Genomic DNA, 13,079 nt, shown 5'->3' with positions numbered 1-13,079 from the left:
CAGCTTCTTATAAGGCTCCCAAGGGCAAAGGGTGGGGGAGCCAGCATGGTGAAGTGGTTAAGAGCGGTGGATTTGTAATCTGGTGAACCGGGTTCACTTCCCTGCTCCTCCACATGCAGCTGCTGGGTGACCTTGGGCTAGTCACACTTCTCTGAAGTCTCTCAGCCTTACTCACCACACAGAGTGTTTGTTGTGGTGGAGGAGGAAGGGAAAGGAGATTGTTAGCCGCTTTGAGACTCCTTAAAGGGAGTGAAAGACGAGATATCAAGTCCAAACTCTTCTTCTTCTTCTAGCTGAAAACACCTCTCCCATGACAGCCATCTGTCAGGAATGCTTTGATGGTGTTTCCTGCTTGGCAGGGGGTTGGACTGGATGGCCCTTGTGGTCTCTTCCAACTCTATGATTCTATGATGCTGTTTCCCCTCTTCTTTTCTCCTTTCCTTCTTTTTCCAGGCCCTTCCAAGTTCTGCAGCGCTTTGAATCCAGCCAAAGCCATCCATGCCCTGCCCTGCCCCCAAGCACCCTGTTTTGAGGATTTTCTATAAGCTACCACTGATGGGAGAGACTCACTAGGTGCAGTGGCAGAGCCTCACCCCACCCCACCCAAAACCTCACAGTGTAGGCTCACCTTCACTTCATCCTAATCCCTTCAAGTGGCATAGATCAGGAGGTTGAGGTCGCATAGTTCGTTGATTGAGCTCTGGTTTAAAATGCGATGCCACAGCCACTTAAATGGGAGAAAGACTGACTGAACTCAGGATCAGGCTACTAATGGCCTCCATGCCTAGTTTTGCTTGATAATTGCACAACTGTGCAGTGAGAGCAAAATTAGGTATTTCATCACAGCAGCGTTTGCACAGGCCACAATGCTTAAGGCAGGTTTGGTGCCGGTTTGCTGCTGATCTCATTGCCTCATTGCTATTGCGACAGGGTTTGAACTTTGTCAGTGGTCGCTCTGTGTTGATTGTTATGCACTAATAACCACTTGGGGATTCGGTAGTCTGGAGGGAATAGCACTGGGTGCCTGAGTCCCTGTAGTTGCTGCTATTATCATAACAAAAACAAGTGCTTTATGCCAGGTGTGTGCGGAGGGGGGAACAGCCACACAACTTTGGAGAAACAGCCCTCTATAGTTTTCCTGTAAATAGTCCATATGGCTGTTGTTGCAAGGACAGCTGGAAGCAGAAGTGTGAAAAATGTTAAGTGTTTGTTAAGGCCCAGTGCTATACAGAAACAATTTGTCAAAGACTCCAGCTTTTGTCTCCAGCTTTTTGTGTTGGATAACAAGAGTTAAAATGTATTTCACCCCACTTCCCTTCCAAGAGGACACAACACATGGTGAAAGGATCCCCTGCTGCTACCAAGTGCATTTGAAGGACCTTGTGGTCATTCTCATCTCTGTTACTGATTTTGGAAACATTCCAAATATAATCCATCTAGAGTAAAAAGGAGCCATTTAACATGCCAGGTTGAGGAGTCTCCCAGGAAAAAAGGTAGAAATGATTCTTGGCTCACTTGTTGTGTGCTGTTGTACATACTCTGGTTATCTCCCGCTTGGACTACTACAATGCACCCTACGTGGGGCTCTCTTTGAAGGTGACTCGGAAACTACAACTAATCCAGAATGCCGCTGCCAGACTAGTGACTGGGAGTGGCTGCCGGGACCATATAACACCGGTCCTAAAAGATCTACATTGGCTCCCAGTACATTTCCAAGCACAATTCAAAGTCTTGATACTGACCTTTAAAGCCCAAACAGTTTTGGACCTGTATATCTGAAGGAGCATCTCCACCCTCATCGTTCAGCCTGGACACTGAGATCCAGCACCAAGGGCCTTATGGCAGTTCCCTCACAGCGAGAAGTGAAATTGCATGGAACCAGGCAGAGCGCCTTCTTGGTAGTGGCACCTACACTGTGGAACCCAGTCAGGTGGTCAGGGTATAAATAATTTGTTGTTGTAACAAAGGTCCCATCTGCACTATACATTTAAAGCAGTACTGTACCACTTTAAACAGCCATGGCTTCTACCAAAGAATCCTGGGAACTGTAGTTTGTTAATGAGGCTGAGAGTTGTTAGGAAAACCCTATTCCAGGCACCCCCAAACTTAGGCCCTCCAGATATTTTGGACTACAATTCCCATCTTCCCCGACCACTGGTCCTATTAGCTAGGGATCATGGGAGTTGTAGGCCAAAACATCTGGAGGGCCACAGTTTGGGGATGCCTGCCCTATTCCCTTCACAGAGCAACACTTCCCTGGGAAGAGGAACTGACTGTTAAATCACTCTGGGAACTGCAGTGACTAATTTGGGGGAAGGTTACCCTCAAGAATAGGAACATAGGAGGTGCTGTGGGTTAAACCACAGAGCCTAGGGCTTGCTGACCAGAAGGTTGGCGGTTCGAATCCCTGCGCCGGGGTGAGCTCCCGTTGCTCGGTCCAAGTTCCTGCCAACCTAGCAGTTTGAAAGCACATCAAAGTGCAAGTAGATAAATAGGTACCGCTCCAAGCGGGAAGGTAAATGGCGTTTCCGTGTGCTGCTCTGGCTCGCTAGAAGCGACTTTGTCATGCTGGCCACATGACCTGGAAGCTGTACGCCGGCTCCCTCGGCCAATAATGCGAGATGAGCGCGCAACCCCAGAGTCAGGGGTCCGTTTACCTTTACCTTACCCTCAAGAATAGCTCCAATCTGTTTTGAGAAATAGCTGTCCTGTTGACGCTGCTGCTGTGGCAATAATTTCTGTTAAAAATCTGGCTGTCTTCTTTGAGGAACGGTTCTTCTTCTACTGTGAGACACTAGGAAACAAAGAGCTTGCTCACTCTCTGAGAACATTTTGTACAGAATACCAGAGCGAAATGAATTGCTTATCAAAGTGCATTTATGCCCAAGATCTGAACCTGAGCAAGTTGCTGTTTGCAATCTTGACTCAGCTGTCTACTTCTACATAAAGTCTCCTGTCTCCAGCCAGCAGCAAGTGGGAGCTATGGCACATAGGTGAACTAGGTGGCTGCCTTGGGTGACAACATTGTAGGGGCCTCAACTGTCAAGGTTGAGAATTGTGGTAGGTGGGAAAATGATTTCCTAATGACTCTCGCAGCATTTGTTTGCTCTCCCTCCCAGAGAAAAAGACTAGCACCTTTGAGACTTGAGGCAGACTTGTGCCTGTTTACTCAGAAGTAAATCCCACTATGTTCATGGCAAAGATGCTTTCCCCTTTCCAAAAAAAGACAGAAAAAGGGATGCTTTGGGTTGCAGCCTCACAGGCGCCTGGTCCAAGCTTTTTACAGCTTCTGTGAAGCAGGGACAGCTAACTAGAGTGGCTGCATTGTGAAGCCTGTGGAACTCAGTGAGACTTGCTTATAGGTGCTTAGGTGAGTGCAGCCAGTGGTTGCAGCCTGGCTGGCCCAGCAGTTTTTTTTGGGGGGGAGAGCCATCTCTGTGGGAAGGGATATCATTCCTCATGCCAGTTCTCTCACACTGGACCAGCTCCAGTTCCTCTCCATTTGCTTCATTGTTCTAGGGAGGGAAAATTGCCTGCCACTGCCAGTCAGTGTAGACAGTACTGAGCTAGATGGACCAAAGATCAGACCCAGTAGAAGACAGTTTCCTATGTAACTAACTGCTTGGCCACTTGTTATTCTAGCAGCCTCCTAGGCCTTCCTTCTGACATCCTTCCTAAATGCTCAAAGCTGTCAATGCACCCCCCCTGCTTTATTCTTCTTCCCTCCCCAGTTCTTTCAGCAGTTCTTTTCTGACTCCTTTCCTGCACATCAATCAATCAATCAATCAATCAATCCTCTTCAGACTGACTGGTGTGACCCAGCGCACTGCCAGGAATCAAGGATCTGCACTCTCTCCTGCTTACAGAAGTGCAGCCTGCAATCCTCGAAGTCAATCCTCCTCTCTGAAGAGAAATCTCTTGCTGACTTTGCCGCTCTGAGGTGATGACGAGAGCCTAATAACAAATCCTGCCACTCAAAGGCCCTGACCAATCGGTGCAGCCAAGGGGAGGGCATTTAGACAGATACACCTACACTGAATGTTGCCGAGAGGCTGGCAAGAGCATCTCTCAGTGCACAGTAGTTGCTGCTTCCAACAACTGCAGAGCAGGCTTGTTCACTGACAGTCACTGAAACCAGGGCATTCAGCGTGCCAAGCAATCCGGGAGGGCTAGGGTAACTGAGGGACCAGCCTCCCAGCATCTGTGAAAGAAGAACGCAGCAATCTTCAGCGAGAAGATGATGGCATGTACAGAGATGCTGACAATGTGCTTGCTCTCTGCCAAGCACGCGTACAGCCCTGAAGTCAAAGACAGCCTGCAGAACTATGGCAAGGGACTAGCAATCTTCCACGATGTAAGTAGCTGCATGGCACATGTTTTCCCTATGTTGTAAATGGAGAGTGGTTTGAAGAGAAGTACTATGAATGTTTGATTTACCCGCTGCTTCACCTCCCATTTCAAGCTTTCTGGATTTTGTAATTTCCTGCTTCCACCTCCCCTTGGTATGCTCAGAGGTCTGGTTTGAAAAACTTGCCAAGTTCCAAGGAGCAAGGCAAATACAAAGCCCTCGAGTGTTTGTGCTGAAAGTCTTCATGCTACACTTTTGCAGAGAAATGTGTATGTGTGTGTCTTGGAGAGCCAGGGATGTAGTAGAGAAAAAAAAATCATGGTATGATTTCAGAATCAGATTAGAAAGAGTTGGACTCTTGTCCCACCTCTTCAAAGTGATCTCCGGCAAATTGTGGTGGATCAGTAAGTTACCCAACTCTACCAAGGGAATAAGAGTGCACTGCATGCAGACCAGTACTTGCAGTAATATTTCTGCTCCATTCACTTTTCAGCCCTCTCCCCATCCTCAATCTAATTTGTATGTATTTCTTCCTGCTGGAATTGTGAGCTTAGTTTTCAAGCTTGCCAAAGTTGAAATTTCACATGTGCACCCTTGTTCTCACCAATCAATTATATGGAAGATGTAAAAAGGGAAGGATCTTATACAGGTCATAAAGTAACCTGGTGCAGTTTATACTACAGAAATTAGCAGTTGAAAATTAACAAAATGTCCAAGTGAATGGACATTTAAAACATTGACTAAAGGGTCCACTGGCAAAATAGGAAGAAACTGCAGAATGGCAAGGAAGGAGTGTGAGATTTCTGCCTAGAGAAATTGTGGAATAGTTTCCAGAGCACCATTAGTCCGTTGCAGCAAAATGAAGGGAGAGTCTTGCGGCATGTTAAAGACTAACAATGTTTATTTTGGCATAAGGTTTTGTGGACTAGAGTCCACTTCAACATAAAAGTAGTTCCTCAATGAAGGACAAGTTATTTCATGGAAAATGGAGCCCTGATCTCCCTGTGCTCACACTGTGATCAGTAGCATTTTGTGTGTGGGGTAGGGAGGGTATCGTTGGTCTGGGGACACTCTAAATGGAACAAATAATATCTTACCTGATCAATGTGCAAAGTATGAAGGAGAGTTAATGCAATGCAACTTCAAGTCTGTGAAAAGCAAGGTGTATTTTCAAGTTTGCTCATTCCTGGAAGTTGCTGTCAAAAGACAGCTCATGCTGCCTCAGGAGTTCCCATCTCAGCTGCTACACTTTCGCAGCAAATTGATCGCCTGCAGAAGCAGCTGGTGATAGGGTTGCCTCCAACTCAGTCCTACTCAGAGTAGACCAATTGAAATTAATTGGCCTAAATTAATCATGGCCATTAATTTAAATGAGTTTGATTTGTGTGGGATGCAATCCAAGGAATGCATCAAGGTTTAACTGGGGTTAAGCATCCAAAAAGAGGAAATGCACAAACCGGGGCTGGGGGCATAGCTGCCAAGTTATTCCTTTTTTTAACGGATTTTCCCTTATGCTGAATAGGCTTCCTCGCGAGAAAAGGGAAAACTTGGCAGCTATGGCTGGGGGGTGGGGGTGGACAAAAGATTTCAGTGATTTTGATTACATTTGTATATACCAATCTATATGTATGGATGCAAATTTAGAAAGGATTGCTATAATTTAAATGGAATTGCAATGCATTTCACCATAGTGGGGAAAACTGTGACTGTGTGCCTGCTCAGTATAGCTCTAACAAAGGCCTCTTCCTCTGGGTTGCTGTGATCTTTTTTAAAAAAACTTTATATGCTTTTGTTGTATTGTTTCATCTTGTTTTTACTGTTACACACCACTTTGATAAATTTTTGTGATATGGCGGTACATAAATATTTTTATAAATAAAATGCAATGAAAATTGTACCATGCTTTGAAAATGTTCAATGCACTATGCTTGTTTGATACCATTGATATTATTAGTTTATTTATAGCATTTGCATACCACCTTTCAGTAAAAAAACACACACACAAAACACCCACCACCCGAAGTAATTTATAATCAAAGTTACATAGCTAAAATTTAGAAGAAACATAAGCCCAAGCAACTGAAAACTACTGATAAGTAATAGCAAGACAATTCTGAAAGCATGCACTTCAAAAACAGGGGCCTATGAGATACCAAAATGCATGAGTTTGGAAGCCTGGATCAGTGGTTCCCAATTAGCAAAGTACCATGGACCCCCTGTTTTTCAAAAAACGAAGCAATGGTCCCCTTGCTTTTGAAAAGAAAACACCAAGATATCTCTATGTCAGTTTTTGTTATGTTGATGGTGCCACAAACAGACCCCCTGGGTTCTGCGGACCACCAATTGGGAACCACTGGCCTAGATTATATTAATATACACACTTAGGGGTGGGTTGGTTTGTTTTTATGTGGGGGGCAGGAAGCTGAAGTCTCCATCACCTAGACTTGGAAAAAACCTTTTCCCAAAGAAAAGAAAGGGATTTTATTTGTTTGATACACTTTCTCTTTAACAATGTAGCCTGGCCATTGTGTTTTTCCATACTGCAAGGTAGTTCTGACTGCCTTATCTGAAACTAAGTGTCCTTCTGAAATGCAATCCAAAATAGATTATTTTTTTATCAAATCATCAGCAATAACAGATAGGGAGGGCCTTGGGCATGTTGTATCTGCGGGAAATTATGACTGGGAAACGTTCACTACTAGCTTGTGAGTTTCAAGAGAACAACAAAATGAGACAGAAACGGTGGGCTTAAAATGAATTATAAAGTGTCTCTGTTTCCCTGCAGTTATATTTAAAACAGTGACTGCCGGATGGGGAATATTTGAAAACATTTGCTTTCCAAATTTATCACTGATTTGCAGGGATTACCCAGCCACGATTGCACACACTGCCTGTCTCATAAGCTTAAGGACTGGAGACGGTTCTAGATGATGACTGGACGGCTGCGGTTTTCTGCATGCTTCTCTTGAGAGGACATCCCATTGAATGCAAAGGGATTTCCTTTCAAGCCAATGTGCACAAGGTTTCATAAGAACTGAATGATGCAGACAGCTCAGAGCATCTATTAACACTTCCTCCACTCGTGGGCACAGAGAAGAAGGCTTCGGATTTAAAGAAGTTTAAGCATTCAAAACGGTCTTTTGTGTTTGATTCTCTATTCCTACAATACAATACAGACCCTAGCTGAAAGCCCTGTAGCTTCCTGTGCAAAAGCAAAGCTCATAAAAATTTAAGGAGTCGCATATTTCAGCCTACTTGTGTCAGTGCTGTAATGAAACACAAATCTTATTCTACAATAGATTGCCTTTTGGAAATGCCTAGAGCTCATTATTATTACATGTCTACTCAGAAGTAAGTCCAAGTTCAGTGTGGCTTACTCCCAGGTAAGAGGGTATAGGATTTGCAGCCTTAAATATAGCTAAATTGACAAATCAAGTGCCAATTGCTGCAAAGATGCTATCATAAGCATGTTGCCATGTTGTTTGCCCCAGGGAAATTGTCATGTTGTTTGCCCCAGGGAAAATCGCTTTTTTTCATAGAAGCTGGATTGGTGTACTCACTCAGTGTAAGCAAAAAGAGAGGATGAAATCATCCAGTAATTAACCATTTTACTTATGACAATGGCCATAAATCTTAGGAGTGTCTGTTGGAAATGACAACTCAAAGAATAATAATTCAAAGTAGGTCCAGAATTAACCCTGAAATATGGTGCATTAAAATGTGGAGAAACATAGTTCTAAGTGGGTGTTTTGAATTAAAAGAATGGGTAACAATTTATTATTTTTAATTGTTATTGTTTATTAATTTATATGCTACTTGATTCTGTCTTATTGGGGGTTTTCTTTTTAAAGGGAGGTTCCTAAATAGTTTTATTTTCATAGTTCTGCAAACCTTCTGCTTCCCCATAGCCTATGGACACCTCCCTCTTATTTCCCAGTGACTCTGTTTCAGCTGCAATTCCGCGGGCAATCATTAGCAGAGTTTCCTAGTAGAGCAAGTGATGCCTTCTCATGACATTAGGTGAAAGCGATGGAAGCTAAACCATTTTGTGATAACTTCACTGTGATAAAAAGTAACACGGGGACAAGACTCCAACAAGCTTCAGCAGTATGGCCATACAGTTGCAACTTTCCCCCAATCACCTTAAGATACCAGATACCATTTTTTAACAGCTGAGCGGTGGAAGCCTTGCTTTGTTGCACCATTTTCTTTATTGGTATGGCATTGTGTGTCAGTGGTATTGTGGGGATGGGTGGTAAATGTCACTATATGTGGATCCCCCCCCCCGAACAATGCAATGAACCTCTTTTACTGCGACATCTCCTTCTATGCAACTTTTAAAGGAGCAGGTGTGCCAGCTGGGAAGTCAAGAGGGGATGACCATGCTTTGAGTTTAAAAACACTAGTCCCTGGAATTGGTACCCTACAAAAGGGTAGCCGTGCCTCCTACTTTGCACCATGCAGGGTTAATTTTATCTGCTGAGAAGAATAATCTGCACCCAGGGTAAGGTGGCTGTTTGCACCTCAGCAAAATAGATGAACTGCATCGTCAAAACGAAGAGAAAATGACATTTGCAGATGCTAATGTATATGCATAGATGTGAATTACTATAATTTACTTAAAAATGACAATATATCTCACAGTAGTGGGGAAAACTGACAGGGTGACCTGTGTGTCTCTATTGCCCTGGTGGTAACTGTTGATGGGCAACCTCCAAGCTCCTCCTTAGAGTCCTTCATCTTTTAACTACACTTGGACCAAACAGCTCTTCAAATAGAAAACAGTCTTCTGTAAATATAGGACAGCTGCCCACCCCCCATATGGTTGCTGAAGGGATAGAGGCCACTGGATTATTCTGGGTGAGGTGTGTAGGAGGAGGACCTTGGTTTGGTGGAATGGCCAGTCCGGATTGCAGTGCATGCTGCAGAGCTTTAGCATTCCCAACGTGGGTGAGACATGGGGTGGGAGAAGGGAAGATTTGACAGGAAGAGTAAATACTCAGAGCCATTAGATTGCACCACAGCTCATCAGCTTGGTTCAGACATAGTTAATGAAGCTTGTACAATGAAAGCACTCTACTTTGTAGCAATTAATCAGTCTACAGAATTATCTTGCTAATTAGTGCCAAACATCTTGGATTTTGGCTAACGTCCCTGCCATAATGCAAATTATATTTGCTATTTTAGAAGTTAAGACATTCTAGGAAAGGAAAGCAATCATTTTGGACTAAGTGTGTGAGAGAGTACATATGTATGAGTATATGACACATTTGCACACATGTGCACATATGTTTGGCAAGGCAGAGATTAAGATGTTGATGTGTAAAGAGCACTGTAAGTGTGACAGAAATGAGAAGCCATGTTTATTGTATAGTTCCTTTGCAAGGCTCAACAAATATGCCCAACAATGCATGGAAATGATGCTGCTTCTTTTGAAGTTTAGATGGTAACATATTTACATATACCCTGGTCTATTCAAATAATGCAAATTATTGCTGCATTGCAGGGGGATGGACTAGATGGCTTTCGCGGTACCTTTATAGAATTTATGATTCTGTAAATTTATGAAATTGTTGTTAGAACACTGTATAGCGAGGAGACTAAGACATGTTTCTATCTGTGTGTGATTTTGGGTTTTTTGTATTATTATCTGTCATTTGATTGAAAAGCAGGGTCTAAAATTCCAAGAAGAAACAAACAAAAGAGAGATCACCGCTTATTATTGTGTGTAAGCACAAAACAGGTAATGTGCGGAATTGATGCAAGTGATTGAAACTGAAACACTGGAAAACCAGGGACGATAAGATTGCAGTAGTCAATCAGGGCATTTACCAGAGTTTTATCTGAGGGGACAAAGAGGAAGCCTGTATTTTTGTAATGGAGAGTAAGTAATATGATTTAATAATGGACAAAGGGGGGAAGGGTACAAAGGAGGGGAGGAAAGTCAAAGAGAAAGCCATGACTTTCTGTGTGATCAATAGTATTGATGGTGTTGTTGACAATGGATAAAAAGAAAGGAATGTGATCTTAAGACATCTAGATGGTTGCAGAGCATGAGGAAAATCTTGTCCAAAGCAGCAAATAGGTGAGAAAATTGAGAATTTGCAGTACCTGCTCTTCTTAACAGAACTTGACACTAGATCACACCACCGTTCACTCTTTTATCTAGGACACCATCTAAAATTAATCTACAGCTTTGGTAATATAAAGACTACCAAGTTTCTCCTTATATCCTCCCACTGCCTCACAATGGATCTGTGTGTTCCTCTTAGTCCTGGAGACAGATCTGAGTAACTGCTACATTTTATTTTGAAGGAGAAAAAAAACCCCAAAGAAATATGGGCAACAGCCATTATTGTTTCTTTGCTTCAGAAATTCTAGGTGCAAAGTTAAATACTTTTTGCACCTAGCTGGGTCTTATCTAAATCTGTCTGACACACCAAATGCTCTATCTTAAGTCAGTTACAAACTCTAGACTTTCAGGTGTCAATGTCATGCCTGTCTCATCCCACCTGCATTTCTGATTGAACAGAAAAATCCCGGTAATAATTTTATTGTGGGGTCCAAGGGGTAAATTGAAAGTAGCTGCTAATAAAATGTTAAAACAGTAGATATGGCTCAACAGGGTGCAGATGACAGCTTGGTCCATCATCTGCTTAGCTCTTTTTATCACTTACCGAGCTAAGAAAAGTTGTCAGCTCATAATCCCGAGGAGCCTGTTTCTTTAAGAACTGCGTAAAAGAGAGACAATCTCACCAGGTATGGATTCTTTTATCATTGCACTTCTCCATGGGGTTGTGGGGCAGCACACTGCAAATTTCTCTCTTCTAAGCCAGTGTTTCTCAACCTTTTTTGGGCCACGGCACACTTGTTCCGTGAAAAAAATCACGAGGCACACCACCATTAAAAAAGTTAAAAAATTTAACTCTGTGCCGCCCTATATAATTATGACTGTAAGAAACACTTGCCAAATATTGCTTTCCGGCGGGTCAGCGTCGGATATTGGCGGCCGCCAGGCTCGTTTGCACTGAGCTTTGGGAAAGAGTAGGAGAAATATTGCTTTCTGGCGGGTTAGTGTTGTTTATTGGCGGCCGCCAGGCACGTGACCATGCAAATCGCCCTTCTCGTCGCCGCACGTCGCGGCACACCAGCCAGCGTCTCGCGGCACACTAGTGTGCCGTGGAACAGCGGTTGAGAAATGCTGTTCTAAGCAATAGTTAAAGGTGCAAGAGCCCACTCAAGGTCTGCAGCCAACGATCCTAGGGGCAGGTGATGAAATACACCGAGTGACTCACTTTTAAGATAATACACCTTGGACTTTTTCCTTAGCGGTTGCTACCTTCCTGATCCTACTTGACCTTGCCACTTCCATGGCAACTTCCTCTGCACTTTCCCGTAATTGTGGACAAGATGCTCCTTATGCCCAGAAGCATCTGCCTGTCATCCCTTGATGCATCTGTGCTGCTTTGTAGAGAACATTATATATAGCAAACAAAAACAGCCTTATTGCTGGCAGCAGGTGTTACTACTAAGCAGCAGGAAGGTTTAGAAGAGGTAGCAGGGTTGCCAGGGGACAAAGGCAGAGACGTCTGTATTATTTAAACCGGATCTACATTGTGCTTGTAGCTCCACCATTATCAGAGTGTAAAATGCATCCTGATCTTCTTTGTGCCAGTTTTGCAATCTAGGTGGGGCAGAATGGGATGCGAGACTGAATATGGCTCAGAGCCCCTGTTTTGCAGGAGGATCTCCCCCCCCCCAGAAAGGTGCAATTTCTATCATCAAGGTACAATGTCAGGAAAAATCAGACCTGTCAAAGGTCCTCCCTTCTTTGTAGCTATTAAAGTAGCCTGGTAAATAGTCCACAGAAGCTGCAAAACAAAAAATAAAAAATAAAATCACTAGCTTGCTGGAAGCTACATACCAGAGGAAGGATGGTATGGACATTACTCTTCCTCTAGCAGCCCAATTGATTTCTACTGTGGTAAGAATTTACCTCTATACCACAGGTCCTTGGCCAGGTGAGGGAATAAATTTTTAATAATAATAATAATAATGTAACAATAATAATGGGTGGCATCCAGCAAAATATTTTTTAAAATAATAATTAATCAAATATTAAAAGCTTCCCTAAACAGGGCTGCCTTCAGATGTCAGCTAGTTGTTTATTTCCTTGACCTCTGTTGGGAGGGCGTTCCACAGGGTGGGTGCCACTACCGAGAAGACCCTCTGCCTGGTTCCCTGTAACCTTACTTCTCGCAGGGAGGGAACCGCCAGAAGGCCCTCGGAGCTGGATCTTAGTGTCCAGGCTGAACGATGAAGGTGGAGATGCTCCTTCAGGTATACTGGGCAAAGGCCATTTAGGGCTTTAAAGGTCAGCACCAACACTTTGAATTGTGCTCGGAAACGTACTGGGAGCCAATGTAGGTCTTTAAGGTACAATGTACCTGAAATATACTCGGAGTCGAGAGTGAATTTCATGCTCTTTATTCAGCTCATATTCATCAAGGAGAAGAAGAGAAGACGAATGGCTCTTTTCCCAAAACCATCTGCTTATATACATTATTTACACAATGGGCCTTGCGTGATTGGCTACTTCAGGGCTACACCTGTGGGCCAATTATATTGTGGATTGACTTCTGCCTGCAGCCTGATTGGCTGCTCCTAAAGGCCAATCAGGTAGCAGATTCACTTCTGCCAGCCGCCTGATTGGCTGCTCCAGCAGGCCAAT

At 43.6% G+C, this 13,079-nt stretch overlaps 1 protein-coding gene across 1 annotated transcript in view; it reads left to right on the top strand.

Annotated features, from left to right (window-relative positions):
- Positions 1-4,031: 4,031 nt before the first annotated feature.
- NECAB3 (N-terminal EF-hand calcium binding protein 3) overlaps positions 4,032-13,079 on the top strand; it is an 89,450-nt gene continuing 80,402 nt past the window's right edge. The window contains exon 1 of the mRNA XM_035122948.3: positions 4,032-4,354. Within this exon, the coding sequence (XP_034978839.2) occupies positions 4,238-4,354 (117 nt within the window). The 5' untranslated portion in view covers positions 4,032-4,237. The remainder of the gene's footprint in view (positions 4,355-13,079) is intronic.

The sequence above is a fragment of the Zootoca vivipara genome, chromosome 7 (genome assembly GCF_965207765.1).
Source record: "Zootoca vivipara chromosome 7, rZooViv2.hap1.1, whole genome shotgun sequence".
Taxonomy (NCBI): Eukaryota; Metazoa; Chordata; class Lepidosauria; order Squamata; family Lacertidae; genus Zootoca; species Zootoca vivipara.
Note: the sequence above shows the minus strand (reverse complement) of the source record. Positions and strands in the feature narration are given on the sequence as shown.